Here is a 22947-nt window from a genome sequence, read left to right on the forward strand (position 1 = left end):
TCTTGTGAAGAATGCCACATCAGTTTATGAACAATGAATTTAAAAAAATTTTCTTCTTGACAGCACAATAATATATAGCAGACTGAGGGAAATACATACAACTATGTTTTCATCTGTACAAATTACTACTGGAAATGAGCATGTGGTAATACTGGCAAAGAGATCCTGTCTGAGGTTGTTCATTCGCCTGGAGTAGGTCTTTCTATGTGACATCACTTGGGCAATTTGCAAGTCTCTGTTAAAAAGATGAGATGAAATTGTTAGAATAACAGAAACACCCAGGCCTCGAGTGAAGAAAATCTCTCATCTGGTCAGGAATCAAACCCAGGACACTCACAACAGAGCATGAGCTGTGGACACAAATTACTTATGAACACAATAAAGTAATTGTCTGAAATTTTTTCAAGTGATTAACTGTTGCTGACAATGATTCAAAATTAAAACCTGTAATATATTAGAACTATGTGCTGATCTAGAGAACTTCAATTAAGTCTTCCCATTATTACACACTGACTGGCTCACAACTTCAACTTCCATCCATTCCTGCCTACAATGTCCGAAAGACATAACTGGTCCCAAATATTATAAGAATGTCAAAAAACTCAGACACGAGATGGTAGGGCATTCAAGTAGATAAAAATGTCGTATGATAAAAAAATTAGGTTAGAAAGTAAAACTGAAGAAGAGCAACATATTGAAAATGTTATTTGATTGCAAAGTTAATGTAATGAAAATTAATGAAACTCCATAACATTATAACGAGTCAAGTGATGAATGTGGCCAGAAACTGAGGAGCAAATTCCAGATGATACAGGCTACAGGAACATATTCTTAAAAGAGAATAATGGTGGAGCAAGACAAGTAAATTATGCAAATCATTCAGTACAGAGCAAAGCTGCTGTGTTAAGCACCTGGTAAGAGGTATGAGTAACAAAATATGTCACCACATAAACATGGCTATTACAGAATACATTACTGCAGGGGCATGCAAAACTTTTTCCACAAACACCTGCACTTACATTGATACAACTGCAAATACGTAATTGGAATTGTAGCCTAGCTGCTTACAATTAAACTCTACATTACTTTTAAAGTAAACAAAAAAAAAGGTCTGAAAGATATATAAATTTCGAATATAACTCCTGTTGAAAGGTGTTCACTGCTATAAACTTGTTTTATTTGTGTAATAACGTCAGTAAGATTGGAAATATGTGCTTTTACAAAATCACTTTTCATTGTATAAAGGAATTGCAGTACTTCTGATATCTGGGGCACTGTATCAAGAAACTTTGTTCACATTCCACATTGTTGTTTATCTACAGGAAAGAGGAAAAAGTAATACTGCTGGCATATGCGGTTATCCTGTAAGCATCAACACTGCCTTATCATCAGTATTATTATTATTATTATTATTACTTACTAATGTTTGTGGATAAATTAAATTCCCACATGTGCAGAGCTATTTGAAGGAGTACATAAAATAAAAAATGTGTTCTGAAAGAGGTTGAACTTTTATGTTACTGCAGTGAACACCAACTGAAACAGAATTTGCAAAAATGTGCTACCAGTTTCCAGAATGAATTGTTCAATCTGCAGCAGTGTATGCACCATTTGCCTGCTAAAAATGAGGTTGTGGGTTAAAGTACCGACCTGGCACACTGCCTTAATTTGCCAATCAGTTGCCACAATATGCAATACAGTGAAAAAGTTAATTCATATAAATTGTCAAAAGGATGCCATCCAGAGAGGAAAGACACCAAAAATATATGAAATACATAAAATACACACAATTAGCAGAATCATAGCACAATTAAAAAAAGAAAACATAATCCTGGATTTAAAAGCCAACACTGATCACAGTAATAATTCAAACTAAAGGCAACAGTTCAGTAAAATACACATCTTTCATTACTTCCATATTGTGAGTTTGCAGTCTTCTTTTAATAGTTATGGCCCATTCAGAAATTTAATGAATTTTTGTAAAACTACTGTTGAAGCAAAATAAAAACTCGAGATGTTTTTAGAAAGATTGACACATTATCTGTTCCTTAATACTACTTGAGTCAGTTTTCTGTCCAAATTACTGTTTGATATTGAATCAGAACACCATACAAATAATAGTAATAAACAGCCTTCCTGTGGGCAAACAGAAAATATTTCTACTTTTGTGTGTGTGTGTGTGTGTGTGTGTGTGTGTGTGTGTATTGTAAAACTGTTCCTGCATAGCTAGTGTAATAGTAGAACCTCTGCAATATATTATTATCCGTAATCATTTCAATAGGTACCACAGTGAAAAAACTTTGTTTCATGACTGTCACAGACAGAGACTTAATCTGATCACAAACAATCATTTTAACAATTACTATCTAGCAGACACTTGTGACACAGTAGAACATGGGACATACACAATAGGATGTAACAGAGTAAACCATCAAATACACTTAACAGGATCAAAACACAACAGTTTTATATACACTAAAGTAGCAATATTGCCAAAATGGTCACAGCATTATTTTCTTCTGTCTTCCTCCTGCATTTTACTATCTATGAATAAGTTCTGTGAGGGACAGGTAACAACTTAATGTTCAAGACTTTATTTCACACTTCCACATGTCACATGATTCACAGATCCTAATCTCCTTTTGCCTAATCATAAATATCTCTGTTTATCAGGTCACCGACACCAACTAGTATTTACTTAAAAAAAACTCATGGAAATATTACTCCATGCACATAGTTCGTATCTAAGAAAATGATTTCTTCATGTCGTTTTTACAGTCAATGCAACCCACAGTCTCCCCCACCCCCCACCCACCTCCCTCTCTCTCCAGCAACCTTTCAATGAATTTACAAGCACTATCCAGAAAGTAACCTCCAGTTTTTAAGTAGCCTGGCGGGAAGTAGTGATACAAACTGAATAGACACTACAAGGACATGTATCTTAGAGCAAATGCCACATTGCTTTTTGTTCAACTCTAGTAGACATTCAAAATGAGAACTGTAATTGAAAATCTCACACATGTTGACATTCAATTCACAAATTGGGCTGTACAGAGACTGATTGCAATAAATTATGGTGCTGTGGCCAGTGGTCATCTATCTGCAGTCAGCAATGAACTTGGATAGAAAATTGGTGTAAAAATCTGGGAAAACTGGCATTTCATTTGTTGCATGAAATCGTGACTAAATATTTAGAGTATCTCAAGGCCTGTGCTGTTTGGATTCTAAAAGTTGTCCAAGAACAACATAACTTAATGATTGATTACTTCTGTGGACTTCATTTGATATAATGTTGAAGGAGAAGGCCTACTGCACAGAACTGTGACTGCTGACAAGACACGGGTTTCCTATGTTAACAAAAACAAAACAACAATCAAAGCAGTGACATCATACTGTCTCACTCAACAAACCAAAATAGTCTGGAAGATTAGGGCTACGATTATTTTCTGGAATGTGAAAGGCATCTTCTTTTCAGATTTTGTAGAATGTGGAAAAACAATCAAATCTGAAACATGCTGTGATACATTAAAGAAACAGAGGAGTCTCAGATGGTCAGATGGTGCGGTCCCTAGACTACCAGAGCTTTGCTGGGCAATTCTTGGCCACACTGGTAAATACAGTAACAAATGGGGAATTTTTCAGATCTGTCCTACAGCTCAGACTTTGCTTCAAGTGATTTCCACATCTTCATGCAGATGAAAAAGTGGCTTGACTCTCAATGCCATGACAAGAACGAACAGCTTTCAAAGTACAAGCAAGGTATGGCTGGAAACTCACGTGGCCAAGCTTTATGAACAGCAAATTTGTCAACTCATTAAGAGATCTGAAACATTCTTAAATATGAATGGTGGTGTGTAATGAAGTAATAAAAGGTTATAGTTTTAGTATTTTTCTAATAAAGTTCCTTTAATTATTCTAGTACTTTTTTAACAGTCTACCAGAGGTTAATTTCCAGATAGCTCTCATATCTGACATAAAAGATGGTCTCCTTCCCCCTCCTTTCCCAAAATCCATCATAACTAATATGACAAAAAAGTATTTGTGAGAAACATGTAGAGGGGTCTCCATAGAGAGAGAAATGGAGGGAGAGGTTACAAATTACATTTGTAAGGAAATGGTTTTTACAAATCCATACCATTTTGCAACTTTTTTGTGTATTATACCTAACGCAGTAGAAAACTTTTTGAGGCTGATCACTTATTACAGAGACAGTTTGATAGTTTCAATGGAAATATCATGCTGTATGATGTTTTCTTCTTCTAAGAAAATAGTACATGTGCTTTTATGTATCATGACAATGGAGTTCCCAAGTGAAAGCTATTCATTTTTTTCTTGCAAAAAGATTTTTTTTTACATCCATGGCACTTCACATGTCAAAAATTGTTTTTTGTAATGGGAACCACTCTGATTTCAACAGTTCAGACATAACGTTTAAAAACATTGATTTTCTCCTGTAGTCTACATACTTTACATGACAATTCCCACAATTTTACAAAATTATAAATGCTTCACTCAATCAAACCTCATTTTTCTTTTAAAGTCTTTAGCACTTTCTTATGAATTTGTGATTCTATTTTTATTTACTTCTCACAGCCTTCTCGATATTAAGCCCCTACCGGACTAAGGCATCTACTATAATGCCTTTTTGTCTGGGAGAAGTTAAGCATTTCTTTTCAGTCCCTTTACACAGGATGTATGATTATACTTCATGCTACTCATTCCTTAGCAGAGTTTTCAACCAGAAAACTTATGAATCCTTTGTTACCAGCCTATTCTAACCCTCCTTGTGAACTGTCGCCACCAACGTGCCCTGCGAGCAAGGCAGAGAGAGTGCTGCTGTAGCCAGCAATCTGCTGCTGAAGGGGCAGTGATGGGCTCGAATCCAAAGTGCGGACGGGGCCAGGAGAGCTGTCCGAGCCTTGGGATGCAAGTGTTGGGCAGTCCAGGAGATCCAGCGCATCTGATGGAGTAGGAGGCCCTACAATAAAGAGATTAATATATTATGAAAGGAATTCTCAAGAATGTGGTGGCACTGTTAAATGTCAAATATAAGCAACAATCAAGAGGCCTTTTCTTATTATTCTTGTTAGATGCAATTGATTTCAAATTAAAAGAAGAAAGAGATTTTAAGTTATGGAAACAGAACAGGAAAGAACACTTAAGAGTTCTTGCAAATGAAAAAAAGGCACGCAAATATAAACAGAACAGATTAAGAGGAAATTTTAACCCAGGAGAGGCTGACATCAACTGTGTTAGGAGCTGCTGACTCACAGTCCTCGAGGCTACACTGGGTAGGGCTATCAGGGTAGGAATACATATGTCAGGTTGTCTGGTCACCACAGTTACACTGGTTAGACAGACTGGTTTTAAGAGATTTGCTTTGGGTCATGCTTCAGTCCACTGTCTGTTAAGGAATTACAAAACTCGCAAGTTTTAGAGGTTGCTGAGGACTAGTTGTTCTGGCAGTTCCATCCTATTAGTTTCTTGGTGTTGGAAAAACCTATACTTTAAGCTGAGTTTGGTATTCATAGTCCTTGGCTGTTATGAGGCAGTTATTTCTTGCTTTCAGCCTTTGGGTAGCTAACTGAGTACTGTTGTTCAGACATGGAGGGTTCGATTTTCTCTTTGTGGGTTGTTGCCTCTCCTCAAATTGTAGCAGATGAATTCAAGTCAGGTAGTAGAACTTACCTATAGGAATAGATTTCAGATAGCTAGTGATTAATCTGCACATTTCACTGAATGAGGCATCAACATGCTTTGTATTAGATGAGAGAGACACATCTTTCTTTCTGGCACAGTAACAAATTTCCAGTACTGTTGTTTCTACCACTTGTGGCTTAGCATCTAAATTCGAGCCTACACTTCTCTGGATGACATTGTTTCTATGACCGATTTTCTTTCGGTTGTGCTGGTCTACCTCGGAGCTCTATTCAGGTTTGCACCCAAGTATCTGGGGCAGGAGCAGTACTCCAATAGCATTCCTCTCTGTGTAGCCTGGGATTTTGTCAGGTTAGCCTACAGTTAGTCCTGCACATACTTTAGTATGGGCTTCTCCAGGATGTCAGTGAACCTCGCTTTACCTCTTCAAACGTACAGCTTTGGACAACACAGCTCTTTCATTAGTGTACACTGGTACAAATATTAAAGTGTTGGGCTAGTACACTGCCTGGAGGTAGGTCACTTCTCTGCCACCTTCTTAATCGCTTCTGAAATTCCACGAGAACATGCAGTTTTCGAGAAGACATGCAACATGAATGGAATATGATTGAACAGCAAAGCATTAACACAGTAATCAATTTTTTATTTTTATTTTAACACAGTAAAATTCAATATTTAGTACACCTATTCTCTTCATTTGAAACTACATCTGTAATTTCCAAATAACTGTGAGGGCAGTAGTGGAGGTACTTACTGTTTTGTTCAGTTTCATTTGCAGATGGATTATGGGAAGAATAAATACTATGGTACCTGTTGTCCATAAAAACGTACCTTCATAATTTTTACAAGAGCACTAAGGGCCTGCAGTATACTCCTGATTTCCCCCTTAAAATCATTTCTTGAAAATTTTCCACTACATTTTCTTAAAGAGAGATTTTTTTTAAAAAATCTGCCAATTCAAATACTTCAAAATGGCTGTCATCCTCTTCCATCATTCTAATAAATTTGTGAGCATTTTCACAGTAAATTGTGAACACCAGATGTTTCCTTTTAGTCAACCTGATGTATATATTAGTTATGTAGGAATGCCAACAAATTGCTTGCACAAGATAGACTAGTTGCATCAGTTTGGTATTTGGACTGAAGATCACAACAACAAACAGCATGGCCACCAAATGCCATTGCCTTAAACATAATATTATTTATTTTAGCGATTAGTCTCAGTCTACAGGTTCATGATTTGGCAGAACACATTATACAATTGCAAGGCTGCAGAATTACTGACCATTTCTTACCTTCATAAGGTGAAATTTTGAGTACTGCCAATAAACACATAAATATACAAACAAATACCATGACTTTTGAAAGTGTTAGGTACTTCACCAAGAAGGAAAATGGAATAGCTTGAGGAAGGTTAGAAATGAAGACCAGGTTACTCAGACACCAGGCTGAGATAAAGATGAACTGAGAGACATCATCAGAAAGATAAGGTCAAAAATAGTACACTGGTATGCACTGTGCTGGCTTCAGGCCAGAGATGATAGATTGGAGGACTGAGTAGTAAAGGTGGAGTAAGAGAAACATACGTGAGAACTACAGAAGGTAATACTGAGTGGTGAAGATAGAGCAATAGGAAGGTAAATGAGAAATGAAATGAATAATGCATTTGAGAACTATGCAAAAAATGGAAAATGTGTTGGGGAAACCACAGTAACAGAGCAGGGGGAAAAAAAGAAAAGAAAAAGTAAGTTAGTTATTGAGTAAATACACCAAGAAATACTACCGAGAGGTAAAAGAAAAAATGAGGGAAACAGATCACATTTGTGATGGTGATGACTGCGTCTTTAAGGCTGACAAAGGGCAAAATTGCAAAACAATATTAGATTTTTTTTAACTGCGTAATTTATTAGACTGATTTTTTAAGAATAACATCAGAAAGTTTTATATTCAAATTCTGGCTAGAAATACATTTAAAAAAAAGTTAGTCTGCACCTGCCAAGCCCTCTCTTTCTATGCTGTGGTCCATGGCTTCTTTATGCTACAAATTGTGTGTGTTAATTTTTCATCCACACAATCAAAAACAACTGCAGCCAAGTCAAAGTCCTGGAAAGCCATGAGAAAGATTATCTTTGCTTGTTCATTTGTTTACAATGAGATTTTTTTGAATAGTACATGTCACAAACTTACTTCAGTTTTTAGTTTTGCATATATCAACCTGTTATGCCTGAAGTGGGTCGTAACAGTGGACGAATATTAAAAAAAAAAAAGTGAGGAAATGTTGAATTTCTTGTGTAAAAGGTCCAGGAAATTGAAATAACAATGTTATAAATGCTGCTCCTGAGTATGAAGAATGCCGAGTTCATTAAAGAAGAAAATCAGTGAAGAAACTGATGATGCTGTGTACAGGGCCAAAGACAAGTTTTCTACTGGATTTAGGTCAACTGACTTAGAAATGCTGGCCCTTATGTTTAATGTTTAATTTGCATATGGCTTTTGTGGGTCAACGGACCTTAGACTTTATGGTGACAGTAACCGAACTGGCATTGTAAGTAACATACATATTTTGTGTAAAATTTGTAAATACGAAAAGATAGCTGCATGTGATACCTGTCTAGTCTTCAATAGTGGAAATGTAGGTAGGATTAAGTGCCTGAAAAAACTAGGCTTCCATTCCGGTGCTTTCATACTGAAGGTACTCAGAAGCATCAATCAAGTGCGACTGGACAAAGCAGCAGAAGAAAAAAATGCAAAAGTTGGCTAAGTAAAGGAGGCATGGGAAGAGATTACTCCAGGAAGACGAGGATGAGAATAAAGATTATGGATATTGACAGCATTAGTCCTAGAGGTATGGCAATATTGTCAAAAACTGAAATAAAAACTTTTAAGTCTAATTGCCATAAAATTACTTTTTTGAGCTAGGATGTAATTTTCTCAGTAACTTTAAAAGCTAACTCCCTGAAATTTGGCACAGTTCTTTAGAATTACTTACTGAATAATCCTGTACAGCACTTTTCCAATACCTTTTCTCTGCGAAAAGTTCTCCTTTAAAATTTGAGAAAAATAGAGCAGTCCCAGGTAACACAAAACTGAAAAATTAAGTTCAAAGCAACTATGACCTTAAACAAAAATCTGTTCCACTTGTTTTAATAGCATCTTATGCAGATGTAAACTGTGAAATTCCAGTTTATTGCTTGATTAGTTTACAAGAAAACGTACATTATACAAACAATCATAATGAAGAACTCAAATCCTTATAAAATGAATGTCGATGCATATTTTCAAACAAAAACTGTGCATAATATCGAGCATTATGTTGTACATAATAGTCTCAAGTTTTACTATTTTCACTGTAATATTTTTGGAAATATATATGTTTCAATACAAGAATGCATTTTGCCCTACATATGTAGTTAAATAAACTAAATAGCTTGGTTATCACTCCCTCGTTCCACAGGAAGTTCACATAAAATTATTGTGTGAAAAGAGAAAAGAAGACTGGCTTGCTATAGGGTTTCTGATATTGTCATTGATACTTCACCAGGTAGCTAGAACCAGTATAAGATTAGAGGGAGCTAAACAAAGAAAGAGGGGAATGCTGATGTGGAAGAAGCTGGCAGGCCCCAAAGGACAAATAAGTATGGCAGGAGGCATGCCATCTGCACCTTGCACACACCAACATAAAGTACAGATCAGATATATTACTAATGATTACCACATTCCTAAAATGTGTTGAAAAAATGAAGACTTATAAGTAGCAGAGGGAAGAGCACTGCATTTACGTGGCGAACCTGCGTTAGCAGTGCTCACTGCCTATTGCTCACTTCTCATGCCATGCAAGTACGTGGCTGGCAGTTTCTGCATTCCCTATCAAGTGGGCACATACTCATTGAGTGTGGGGCAATAGGCAAGTGGCCCTACCATGCAGCTAAGGAATCATGGACTCTATACAGCTTTGTCACAATGTAGTGGTACTAATTGGCTCACCAAGCATTGGAACACATTTAGAATTAGAATTTCTTTTTAGCTGTCTACTTTCCATTGTTTCTATGGAGAAAATGTAAGCTGTATACCTGAAATTAATCAAATACAGTGGCTGAGAATGATTACTCATAACAAAAATTAATGTGGTAATCTAACATTTGATGCTATAGGAGGTCACTGATTTAGCTATGCAACTCTAAATTTGCATGAATGAATAGCTGATGAAATAATGTTCGCATTCAGTCTGCAGCTAAAATTGTACTGATGTTGACATATTTTGGGCAGAGAAACAAAAAAGATATATGCTGAGGAGAGTGATAACTAATTATCATTGACGACTATTTTAAAATTAACAAACCTCCAATCCACCTACACTGTAGGCTCTCGTGAATAAATTGAGCGAATGAACTAAAAGGACTCATCACAGTTGGCAATATTATCTGCAATGACAGCGAAGAGGAAGGAGACACAATGTGCAGCAGAGATTAGCATTATTCGGATACATTTCTATCTGGGTAACTATTCAAGCACATAGATTGCGCACGCAAATTTATTCACAAATAAATTATTGGTAGCTCGGATGAACAATAATGTGGAATGTCACTGTATTTTTTTTTAAATTTCTTGTACAAATTCTATAACTGTTCCTTTGGCTCAGTGCAGTTTCTATTTAATAAATAACTATTAATGGTTTATACAGAAACATGTCTTGGTGGCTCAGTGGGTTAAGTCGCAGACTACAAAGCTAAAGGTTTGGGGTTCGATCCACCATCTTTTCTGTTACTTATTGCTTCTTCCTTCTCTAACATAGAGAACAGTGACAAGTCCAGTTGCATCATCTTTCGGAGTAGATGTTGAACTTAGGTCCCCCTTTAACTGGATGTAGAAGTTGGTAGGAGGTGAGAGGAAGTCAATGGCACACTACATCTAGTAAAGCACTGCTGTGTTTGTGATGAAGAAAGCTGGGATATTTTTATTTCCGCTCTTATTTTGCCATCTGCCTCCTTACAATTCATTTTTGAACTAATTACCAGTAACATACCTGAGTACAATCTGCATTTTTAAAAAAGAGAAAGGTTGGCCCCCAGTTTTAAAGAATATAACACCAGATCTAATTTTGTGATTAGTTTTATGCATGTAATTGATTTTCTAATTTATTGTGACTATTCCTAGTCAGTATCTTTTGTTATAGGGTGGAATCATGTTCATAACTTAAATTCTATTGTTGACTTATAAACAAATATAAATTCTGTATTAAATGTAAACATTTGGAGGGACAACTAACAGTATTTCGCTCTATTCAAAACCGTGTTAGCAAAGCCAGCCCTTCATTGATTCCAAAGTAATTAACAGGTTTGTCAAAAGTATTGTTTGTGTAACTTTATCTGTTAATTTCATGATTTAAACAAATAATACAGATTAACTCTCATACAAGAAGAAACTGTAAAAAAGAAGCAATTTTTTGGTATATGAAGTTAATTGAAGATGGAGTTAAGCTTTAATTGTAATTTCAGTAAATTAAACATCAAACAATATGTAGTTTCAGTACCTATTATTGTGATGATATATATGAGGCCCTGATTTTGGTCCCAAGACAGTCAGTCAATGGCTGAGTTTCGGACGTGGAACCCTTATTGGTTAGATCAACTTAACTGTGAAATAAGTGTTACACCAAAAGGCCACGTGTTAAAGCAACAACACTGTCTGCTCAATTTATTTGAAAGACTGAAATGTGTGGCTAGGTTTTTACTGCTCATAGATGTTCAACAGTAAACTATTGTAACAGTATGTGGATGTTTGCCTGCAACATATTAACCCTCGAGCGGGTCCACCTGTGTATCAAGTGCGCCAACCACAAATAGTGTTGTCGTGCACAGTTCCATTTTTATTTTACAATAGCAAGCCCCTACCTATTCTTGCATTACTGTTTCAGCTAGCACAATGAGAAGTTGCCATAGGTTGATGTGAGCTACAGTAATTTCAAATAAACTGCGAGTGTGTCATCTTAGTGTACAAAGTGCGCCACGTGCCCAGTCATGTAAGTAATTTTTCCTGCACTATTATTTTATTTCTTTTCAATTGAATCAAAAAATAACATGTAACAAGTGAGTTTATCACTGTGCAAGGCGAGACCACAGCTGACAGACAATGAGCTTGATTGGTTACTTAATGAGGATCCAGAGTTCAACTCTGTACCAGACAATGAAAACAATGACGACTCTGTTGAAGAAGAAGAAGAAGAAGAATTAATCACAAAAAGTGACCATGATTCTAATTCTGAATGAGTCAGATGATGACTGAAGAGTCGCTCTCCACTGATGGTCTTTTTATTAGGAACTGACAGACAATGAGCTTGATTGGTTACTTAATGAGGATTCAGAGTTCAACTCTGTACCAGATAATGAAAACAATGACGACTCTGTTGAAGAAGAAGAAGAATTAATCACAAAAAGTGACCATGATTCTAATTCTGAATGATTCAGATGATGACTGAAGAGTCGCTCTCCACTGATGGTCTTTTTATTAGGAAGGACATAGTGTATAAATGGAATAAAATATGTCCTAATGTGACTTCGAAAACAAAAAGAAAGAATATTATGAAAATATTCTCTGGGCCTGCACGTCTTGCCAGAGGTGTCACAAGTGAAACAGAGGCTTTATGGACAATACTTCACCTTGAAAAGATTGACAAAATTGTAAAATACAAACAAATACATTCAATTTTTGTTTTAGCAGATGCTAAAACATTCTTCACTAGTAATATTGAAGTATATTGTGAAAAACAACCCAAAGGGCCATACAATATTTCTAATTCTCCCTGTGATATTGTAGGAAGGCTAGTTACTCACACTGAAGGCTCAGGAAGAAATGTTAAAATGGATAATTGGTACACTAGCTATTCGTTAGCCAAATCCATTTTGAAAAAATGTGACTAACATGCATCAGCACGTTGAGAAAAAACAAATGCGAGATCGATCAAGAATTTTTACCTGGGAAATTTAGGGTTATCCACCCATCTTTATATGGTTTTCAGAATGATATGACGCTAGTTTCGTATGTGCCGAAACAAAACAAAGCAGTTATATTACTCTCAACTATGTACGATTTTGGAACCATTGACGAAGTTACAGGTAAACTAGAGATAGTTTTGGATTACAATATAACAAAGGGAGGAGTTGACACATTTGATCAACTGGGAGGTGCGTATTCCGTTGCACAGGTGACAAGATGGCCATTGGCTGTATTCTATGCTCTAATGGATATACAGAAATCAATGCTCAAATAATTTTTCATACAAATGAGGTAAATCCAAAAAAGAAGAGAAGAATTTTCTTGAAAGATTTAGCACTTTCTCTTATGAAGCCTCAACTAGTGGACATTGCAACTTTCCTTGTGAAATACAAAGATCAAAGTGTTGAAAGAACTGAGAAGCCTACAACAAAGGAGGTCAGAAGGTCAGTGTGTGACATGTGGATGAGCAAGAAACACATCTACTACCATAAGATGGAACTATGCCATAGCTTTGTTTGCATACGACATGTAAAAACAGTGCATGCATGTAAGAGGTGTAAAGCATTTTTCAAAAATGCGCAGTGTTGCGAAGAAAGTGTGTTTTTGTTGTGTATGTGCTTAAAGAAGTGTTGGAACGGATTGATATGTCAACTGCAGCAGTAGAATAATATGAAAGTTTCTTATTTGTTTAATCAAATAGTAAATTAGCAGCGTAATATAAGTTTCTTGTATTGTTGTTTAAATAAACTTAGCTCAACCATGTTTCCCTTGGTAGCAGAATGACTAGTTTTGACCACATGTATACAAAGTGTGCCATGTGCCTGCTCATGTTATGAAAATTGGCGTGCCTGCTTGAGGATTAATGAGGCTAATTGAAAGTTAAACAATAGTTAACTGGTCAATGAGGAAATAAAGCAGATGACATCACATATGGTGTCCTGTGTGAGGATTACTGTACATTGGCACAATAAACTAGGAATCATGAACTTTGACAATGAACTCAAGTGGTTTACAGTGATTTAAATGGAGGAGATGCTACAGTCAATCAGCGCTGAGTTTTCATGGCCACAATATGACAGCAGCCAATCAGCGAGTGGGTTCTACAGGAGCAGCCAATCAGCATGCAGGTGGACACATCCAAATTAAGATACCTCACCAAGAGAATTACAACTTGTAGGAGTCATGCAGATGACGGATCAAGATGACAAATACAGCAGCAGCAGCAGAAGAAGAAGAAGAAGAAGAAGAAGAAGAAGAGTGGATAAAGATAAGGTAATTTCATAGCCAAAGCCGTTTTATATTAAGTGATACATAATGAGTAGCATTAATGAACAAGACAGTGTGAAGGGATGACAGGGGACTGGTTCTGTAGATATGAATATAACTTTGAATGATGGGGACGAAAGCCCAATCGCAGATGAAATGATAAAAGCGTCATCTATAGTGTATGGTGAGGTGGGTGAAATGGATGAAAGCAGTACTGTAGTGGATGAAATCATTAAGGTTAAGAGGGAAGATGTTATTTAATTCCAGTGCTTGATCACAATATAAATTCCTTTTGCGAAAGGAATTTTTACTGTGATCAAAGACTAGACTAAAAAACCTTTTGACTGTATTGGATCACTGTTCATATTCACGACTATGTCGCTGCTGGTGATAAGAGGGAAGAACCTAGTAGCGATAGTCAGCAAGGGCAAAAGTTTATGGCAGACGAAAAACTGGAAGTAATGTTAAAGGCAAATTATGAGTTGTTTGAGTAGTATGTGTGTCAAGAAAGACATTAATAAGGCTGAAAATAGTACAAATGAAGACATTAATAGGATTGAAAACAGTAAGAAAGAAGACATTAGTGGTATTAAAACTGACATGACTAGCTTAAAGGATGAACTAAAGAAATAAATTAAAAAGGAAATTAAGGTCGTCCGCTCTAATCTTTCAGAATTAAATAAGAAGGTTGAGGCAGTACTTAAAGACTGCGATGAAAAGATAAAGAGAGTAGAACAGAATATTAACGGGAATTAACATTAATGAGTAGAAATGTGTAGAAGAGAGAAAGAAACTATGTGATGACTATAGTAGGAAGATGGAGGATTCTGAAAAACAGTGTAAAGATGAAGTCAAAGCTATCAGGAAATTTTGTGCTGAAAGTTAAACTTGAGAACCAAGTCGATCAGATTAAAAATGATTTTGAAATAGAGGTAGAAACCGTGTGTGCAGTAGTAGTAGAAGAAAAACTGGTAAAAGTAAATAAAAACGTACATTCCAAATTGGCTGAAATCCAGAAAAAGATGGAAGAGGAACCAAATCTAAAGCATAGAGTATGTAGGGTCCCAAGCAGTCCTTCATTTGTTAATTGTAAGTAATTTCTAAATTTTGAACAATATGAGGATGTGCATCCACTGGATTTCATTACGGAATTTAATGATTTGCCTGAAACATGGAATGACAATGAGAAAATGTCATTCATGAGAGGTTTTTTGAAAGGGGATGCTTATGGATGGGAAGCTCAGGTAGCTGATATCCGTATATCGTGGCAAAGCTTTGATAAAGCATTTTTAGATAAATATTGGTCCAAAGAGAAGCAGCAGAGAATTTTGAGTGAATTTTGGGGAGGAGAGAGATTTGACTCTAGGAAGGGCACTGTGAAAGGTTTCTATCAGCTTTGGGTAAACAAACTGAAATATTTGGACAAAGTGCTAGGTAGTGAATCAATAATTATAGACTAAGACTAAATTGCCTCAGAAAGTTAAGATAATTGCTTGTATCTGGCCCTAGGAGTATTATTATTATTATTCTGATAGTGTGGACAGGGTGAAGCCCTCAGTGGAAGATTGTAGGAGGAATTTTGATGACAATAATCAATCAGGGAGAAAACTTCAGGTAAATAGGATGAACAGGACTAATTATACTAGAAATTCAAGTAAAAGAAATGGAGGAGATGACTTTAATTCCGTATCAAACCATTTAACTAGATAATGCTCCAGTTTTGGCTCGCAATAGAGCAGTTAGTGATGAAGAGCCACTTGTATATAAATATGCTGTTATCACAGGTAAGGGTAATGTAAATGATAGTAGTAAGAAGACTGTAATTTCTAACTCTAGTGAGATGTTGAATGATGGTGTGGGTAGCAAATATTTGTCCCATAAAAGGAAAGGAGGAACTTACTATAATGTGTACTGAACCTATAAGCAAGTAGGGAGTTTAACATTCTATGTTGGATTCATTTTTCGTGTTTCCTGAGGCAGTCAAACTCTTCTCCTATCCTGTCTGTAGTGTATAAGTGAATCAGAAACAATCTTTGACGTCCATGTGATTTTGTACAGAAAGAAACTTTAGTATAAGAATATGTTAGAAAAGGTTACGCCAGTGATTATGTTGTGTTAGTGATAAGTAATGGAATCGTAAGAGAATGGAAGAAAGTAAATTGGTGTCATGGTTAAAGAATTTCTGTCAAAGAGGTACAGTAAACAGAAAAAGTGTCAGCTTGTGTGGAGGAGAAGGTGCGGATTATATGAAAACTATAATTAACATCTGAATTAATCAGCTCATATGTGAAATTAGTGTAATTTAGTGCACCAGCAGAGGCAACATGTGGTAAAAACCATCTTGAATACTAGATTTTAACACTTTGCCATCTGCACATCTCGTACAAATGTATTCGCTTAGTGCCAGCAGCACTAATTCACATTACTTGGCTTGTCACCAGCCATTCTTGACATTATTGGGAGATTATAAACTGTTGTTTAACATACAGTTCTCATAAGTTCTCACCCCTCTTCCCCTACTTTCATGACATGCCAAAGACATAAATACGCAAATAAATACAAAATTTGTTTGTTTCATATATTTGTTTATTTGCATTGTCTTTGGTACTTGGTATTTCTGTTTCATATGATAAGCAGCAAAACAGTCTCCAAGATGTAACATAACTCCCACAACTCCACAAGACTAATACATTAAGTTTGTTGTTGTTATTTTTTGTTTTTGGAACATACATGTCAGTTTTTCCATTTTCGTTTCGTATATAAATATTAGTTGGTATTGGTTTATGTGACCGGAAAGTCTGTCAATTGGAATATGATGAGACGTATGTGATGTAGCGGCAACCTCCAAGTTTTGCTCACAAGCAAGTACATGGTCTTTTATCCACGAATCAGACACTTGCAATAAAAAATAGTGAAATCAGAAACTCTTGTGTTCTGTATTGAAATACTGCCATGTACGGAATGCATTAAATAATGCACAATGATAGAAGTACATGCAAATCATTTTTGACCATTTTATTATTTTTCTTTATATATGGTAATAAATCAAATATTGGTTTGCCTGAACCAATCTGTTCATGTATTTGTTGTAGTATATTAAAACACTTCCACGTTTTTTATTGTGTATTTGGTTTATCTACATTTTCCGTAAGTGCCAGTCAAAGTGGCATTATGTACTTTAGAGATCTTTCGTGTCATTTTAGTTTTTGAAGCTCTCCATACCTGTACGAATACTTCACCTTTCCGTTGATGACAAGCTTCAAACACATTGAGTCGTGTGCACTTTAATTTTTACGGAAATCCTCTATTTTGCCGTATCACTCCACAAACTCAAAATTTTATTTTCATGTAACTTCTTACAAGTTCTGCACTGTTATAATAATTATCCTTGTAGAGGTGATGGCGCTTTCCATAAGAAGGTGTCAATAGTTCCATCACTGTTTTTGCTAAAGGCTGTCCAGTGCTGGAATATATCTTGAATGAGGAAATCTATCTCCTACTCAAATCACACAGCATCTGAAAGGGTATGCTCTATTTCGTAATTTTTGTCGGATTTTAAACTTTAAAATTTAACCATCCACGCCATGGTATCATTCCTTTTGGAAAAATAATCAATTACGAATTGCACTTTGTAAAGCTGGTCGGCATTATCCAGTTTATTGTTGTTGTTGGAAAAATGTAAAAATGATAATGTTTTCTTGAATTGGTTGCGGGACATCATTTTGCGAAATATCGGTGTGTCTATCAACGGATTCATTGACCAATAATCACCGATCCTTGCTTTTGTTTTACAATTCCCATAAGTATAGCATGCTGAAACCATTTTCTAAGTTTGGGTCCTGTAAGGTCAACAAATCTGGCATTATTTTATTCAGTTTCTTTCCATTGCAGTTTTGACTCTAGTACTCGTTGGTTTCATTGCTAATATATTCAAATAGATTGTTCCCAATATATAATTCTACGATATCCTCAACACTGGGTATCTTTGGGAAATATGTTTGGACCCGGAGATCCTTCAAATCTATTATTGGTCCTCGGTAAACCAAAGTCTGACCACTGTGCACTGTCTTTTTCGTCTAATTCATCCGAATCAGTTGGCAACTGTAGTATTTGCTGAATTCTTCCTAAATGTATTTCACTATCTTCTGACGATTCTGCTTCACTTGCAATTTTTTTATATCCAATGTCTTCCTCCCAATCGGCCAAGTCATCCAGAATGTCAGACAAGACATCTGCGTATTCATCGTAAATAAGCATATCATCTCTTTCGTCTGCTACGATGAAAGGGCACAAGTACTTATAAAAACAAAAAACATGTTGACGCCTGTAACTTATTGTCACTAAAACACAAACAGAATTCAAAAGATACTAAAGTGCTGTCGCCAGCCAATGCACGATACTATGCTCAAGACACCACTGTGGTGTCGCCAGCCACTGAGTGATACTATGCACATGACACCACTGTGGTGTCGCCGGACATTGACCGCTATTTCGTGCACAACACCACTGTGGTGTTGCCGGACGGCATAGTGTTAATATTAATTGTGGTGTAATAAAACGGTGTGTGTTCAGTGCAGTCAGGATATTGAGATAACTATCTATCTATAGAAGTGTCATGGTACAGCCCCTTCTAAAATTAAGGAATTACAACTTCAAACAGTTGCCTGGAGTAATGTGTGGAAAGAATAAGCAAGAAGTGCATTACATCACCCTTCGGGCTAGGATCTCAAGCAATTTGATGGAACACAGTGAATAAGTGATAATTTTGTCTGATCAGTAATGAGTTAACTTTGCCTTAGCATAAGGATCTGCTACTGTGGAGTGTTTTTCAGTAAAATCAATTTTGCATTGGATAAGGAGAGCACGTGTTAATTTATTGGATAATCAAGTAATAATGAAATAATAAAATAATGAATAATGTTAAGGTCTTAATGGTTAGGGGGCCCGTCTCTGCAGTAGGGATATTTTTTGAGAACGCACTCCACTAGCTATCGAGGTAAGAAATAGCTATCAAGGTAAGAAATGTAAGTAAAATAATGGAGCTGACAGACATGATTGAATAATGGGAAAGATAACTGTATGCAAACAAATGTGGTTTAACTGCATTATCTAAATTTTGAACTAGGCAACATTGGGCACTGTTTATATTGTGCAATTCATGACACAGCAGCTGGGAATGAGAGCTTAACAGAACAAGCAATATTTTGGTGAGGTACAAGTCATATAATGCTGCAATATCAGATTTATAGGCTATCTCAAGACTTCTGTAATTATGAGTTTAAAGTGGTAATACTGGGATGAAGAATGGTAATTTTGTTGATTAACTGATAACTATGGTGCTAGACTGATGTGAACATTCTGACAGGTCAACTATTTGGTAACATTTTGTGATGATTTAATTTTTTGGGTGAATGACTGTAGTGCTCAGAGTGGAGTAGAGAAGTGGGGCAATGATTTGGTACAACTTCCATCCCCTTAATTTTGATTTGAGTAGCAATTAAGCTATGTAATAGTGACTATTCTTTTTTCATAATGTAATGATTAGTAAATTTATGCTACTGCACATCTTGAGTGTTTTCAAGAGGCCACGTACATATTTTACACACTAAGGTGAGAGTTTGCAAATGGGAAAGAGACCCAAATCTTTCAAGTTTAACTAGTTTCAGACAGTTATGATTTAGAGTAATGTTTTGTAGAGTAACGTGAACTTCAGTTTCCAATTTTTACTTGTCCCTACCTTTTGTAATGTAGTCAATTTTAGTGATAATTTGAAATGTATCTATTTATGAAGTAACGACTATTATTTTTAGTGTGAAACATTTTTTTATACTTAGTTAGATGTAAAAGAAATTGTACTAAAGTAGGGTATTTTGTCTAATTTTTTCACGTGCTATGGCAGAGGAGAACCACTTCCCAGGGAACAGACAGCAGTGCATTTCCTTACTAATTGCTTCTTGGACCTGTTGAAGGTGTGGACAACTTGGCGAGAAAATGTGTAAAAGCTCATTAAAAGTGTGGAAGTGCTTGTGAAAAATACAAAACACTGAGTAAGTGAAATTTTCTGTTTAAAAAGTGAACTACAATTTAGCTTTTTGCAACCCATGAGGATTTACTTTTTTTTCTAAGCAAGATAGGACTTGCATAAAATGATCTTTGAATGTAATCCTTGTTTACACAAAAAGGACATCACTTATTATGAAGATGAATAATTTTTGTTAAAAGTATAACTTATGGATATTTTGTGACATTGTACAATACACTGTATATAAATATGCTGTAGGGGGATATTCATATGGCCAATTCATGTAAGTATAAATTTGAAAAAAACATATGTACTGTAGTTTTGATAAGATTTTGTATGTAATATTTTGTGTGTGTAGATTTTTAACCCACTGTCTGGGGTCACTTGTGGTCATTGAACTGCCCAGTTAGCTATTTGCAGTATCTATCTGGTCAATCCAATGAGGGGGTGATGTGATGAAGCACACTGGAAAAGTTTTTACTTCCCCTCTTGTTTTGCCATCAGCCTCCTTAAAATTCATTTTTTTCATTTTTGAACTAATTACCATTAACATATCTGAGTATATTCTGCATTTTCATAAAAGAGGAAGGTTGGCCCTCAGTCTTAAAGAATATAACACCATATCTAATTTTGTGCTTAGTTTTATGTGTGTAATTGATTTTCTAATTTATTGTGACTATTCCTAGTTAGTACCTTTTGTTATAGGGTGAAATCAGTAATTGTTTCATAACTTAAATTCTATTGCTGACTTATAAACAAATATAAATTCTGTACTAATTGTAAACATTTGGAGGAACAATAGTATTGTAAAGGATCTATTTGGCTCTATCAAAAACATGTTAGCAAAGCCAGCCCTTCATTAATTCCAAAGTAATTATCAGGTTTGTCTAAAGTATTGTTTGCATAACTATGTCTGTTAATTTCACGATTTAAACAAATAATACGGCTTAACAGTTTCTTAAGAAGAAACTGTTAAAAAGATACAATTTTTCAATGTATGCAGTTAATTGATGGAGTTAAGTTTTAATTGCAATTTCAGTAAATTAAACATAGAACAATGTGTAGTTTCAGTGCCTATTATTGTGAATATATATAAGGCTTCAATTTTTTGTCCCAGCCGAGTTTCAGATGCGGAACCTGTAGCGGTTAGATCAATGACAATGCATCAACTGTGAAATAAGTGTTACACCAATAGGCTGTGTGTTAAAGCAATGACACATCTGTTCAATTTATTTGAAAGACTGTGAAATGTGTGGTTAGGCTTTTACTACTCGTAGGTGTTCAACAGTAAACTACTGTAGTAGTATGTGGATGTTTGCCTGCAACCTATTAATGAGGCTTACTGAAAGTTAAACAAAAGTTACCTGGCCATATTAAATGTGTATATTGGGGGCTTGTGAACAGTGAAAGTAAAGAACTGTGAAATGCAAATGTGCACCTGTTGGTTACATCATTTAAAGTAGTCAGTGTTGAACTTCCAACAACATTATTCAGCCAGTATAGCAACGCAGTACATCAACACCAAGGACAATCAACGAGGAAATAAAGCAGGCAAATGTCACATCTTCAAACCAATCTTTCGGCTGAGCACAGCTTTACTTGGGTTACACCATAATAATCTGAACATATAATTACTTAAGAGGCAGTTGCCCTTATCCACTACACACTATGCAAATGCCCAACAAAGCCGCCTTTGCACTTGTCATTACTTCCCACCCTCCCTCTGCTAACATGCAGAAGTACTCTTTGCAAATAGCTAATGATGAGAAGGCAGTCAACAAAAACTCTCAATCTGCAATACCAGCCTCAATTGTACCACAATTGTCAACACTGTCAGATATGGGTGTCTTTTGATATATTTACACAGTTTCTTTATATTTGTGGTGCTGCAAAATGAGCATACAAGGTAAGAATTCAGTGTTTGCTAAGACTAACATAAATAGAAAGTCTCCTAAAACATTTATGGAATGCTGCTGGATGTTCAAAGGTGTTTTAGGATTAACTTTGAGTAAGCTGCCTGTTAGAAGATGGAGGACAGCTTCTATCATTATGTAGAGCATCCAGATTGAAAAATTTCAAGGGAGCCATTGGAATTGAGTACACACCACAGTTCTTAAAATTTCAGCTAACTGCCAACTTTTCTACTGAGAAAGTGTCGAGACACTTTGAATACTTTTTTCATCTTTCTGCACCATTTGAAATTATTTCAAAAATGTATTACCCACAATTTAAAAACAAAAAGCTTACCACTGCTGCCCATGAGAAAGGAAGGATTACAAGAAACTACAGGAATGTAATAGCCAAAGAAACGCTGAAGAAATCATGTCACAAGTTTCAAATGATGTTGATGTTAATAATAATAATAATAATAATACAGTGGAACTAATTATTTCACAATTTTTGCTGAAGAAGACTGTGATTTTAAAGTATTATAATATCTTCTCTTTTTCTTTTTTTTAACAGTTGGTCTGAAAACTAATTTTAAAAGTAAAATTACATTTGCTTGATAGATGACAGCATATTTGTGCATTAAATGCCAATGGATTTCAAATTTATCTATTATTTGCAATGCTTGTTATTCATAGGTGAAGAATAGATATTTTCTTTCATATAAACGAATAATATTTTGAATCAATATTTCTATTTGTTATTCACAAAAAATGAACAGTAAAATTATCTCTATTCCTTATTCGTCATTCAATTAAATTTTGCCCAACTCTTTCTGTTAAGGGAAGTGCAATGCACATGTGCAGGCTGCAAATTCACAGCCTATGTGCAAGTGAATGCGTGCACATGTCATATGTGTGGCCATGGGTAAGCATTCACTCAGCTGTGCCAACTGCGTGGTCGAGGACATGCATTAACTCGGCTGTCATTTGGTGAGGTAGCATTCAGCAACTTCTGCCAGATTATGCGAAGTGTATACATCTCTTCCTAGCACACCACAGCTGTTTGCAGACCACTCAGATGGTGCACTTACCTGCAGGGCTCTACTTGAGAGATTATTA

The 22947-nt window shown here is 35.7% G+C and overlaps 1 protein-coding gene across 1 annotated transcript in view; it reads right to left on the bottom strand.

Annotated features, from left to right (window-relative positions):
- Positions 1 to 2166: 2166 nt before the first annotated feature.
- LOC126281201 (deoxynucleotidyltransferase terminal-interacting protein 1) overlaps positions 2167 to 22947 on the bottom strand; it is a 120143-nt gene continuing 99362 nt past the window's right edge. The window contains exon 8 of the mRNA XM_049979940.1: positions 2167 to 4978. Within this exon, the coding sequence (XP_049835897.1) occupies positions 4770 to 4978 (209 nt within the window). The 3' untranslated portion in view covers positions 2167 to 4769. The remainder of the gene's footprint in view (positions 4979 to 22947) is intronic.

Source organism: Schistocerca gregaria, chromosome 1, assembly GCF_023897955.1.
Source record: "Schistocerca gregaria isolate iqSchGreg1 chromosome 1, iqSchGreg1.2, whole genome shotgun sequence".
Classification (NCBI taxonomy): domain Eukaryota; kingdom Metazoa; phylum Arthropoda; class Insecta; order Orthoptera; family Acrididae; genus Schistocerca; species Schistocerca gregaria.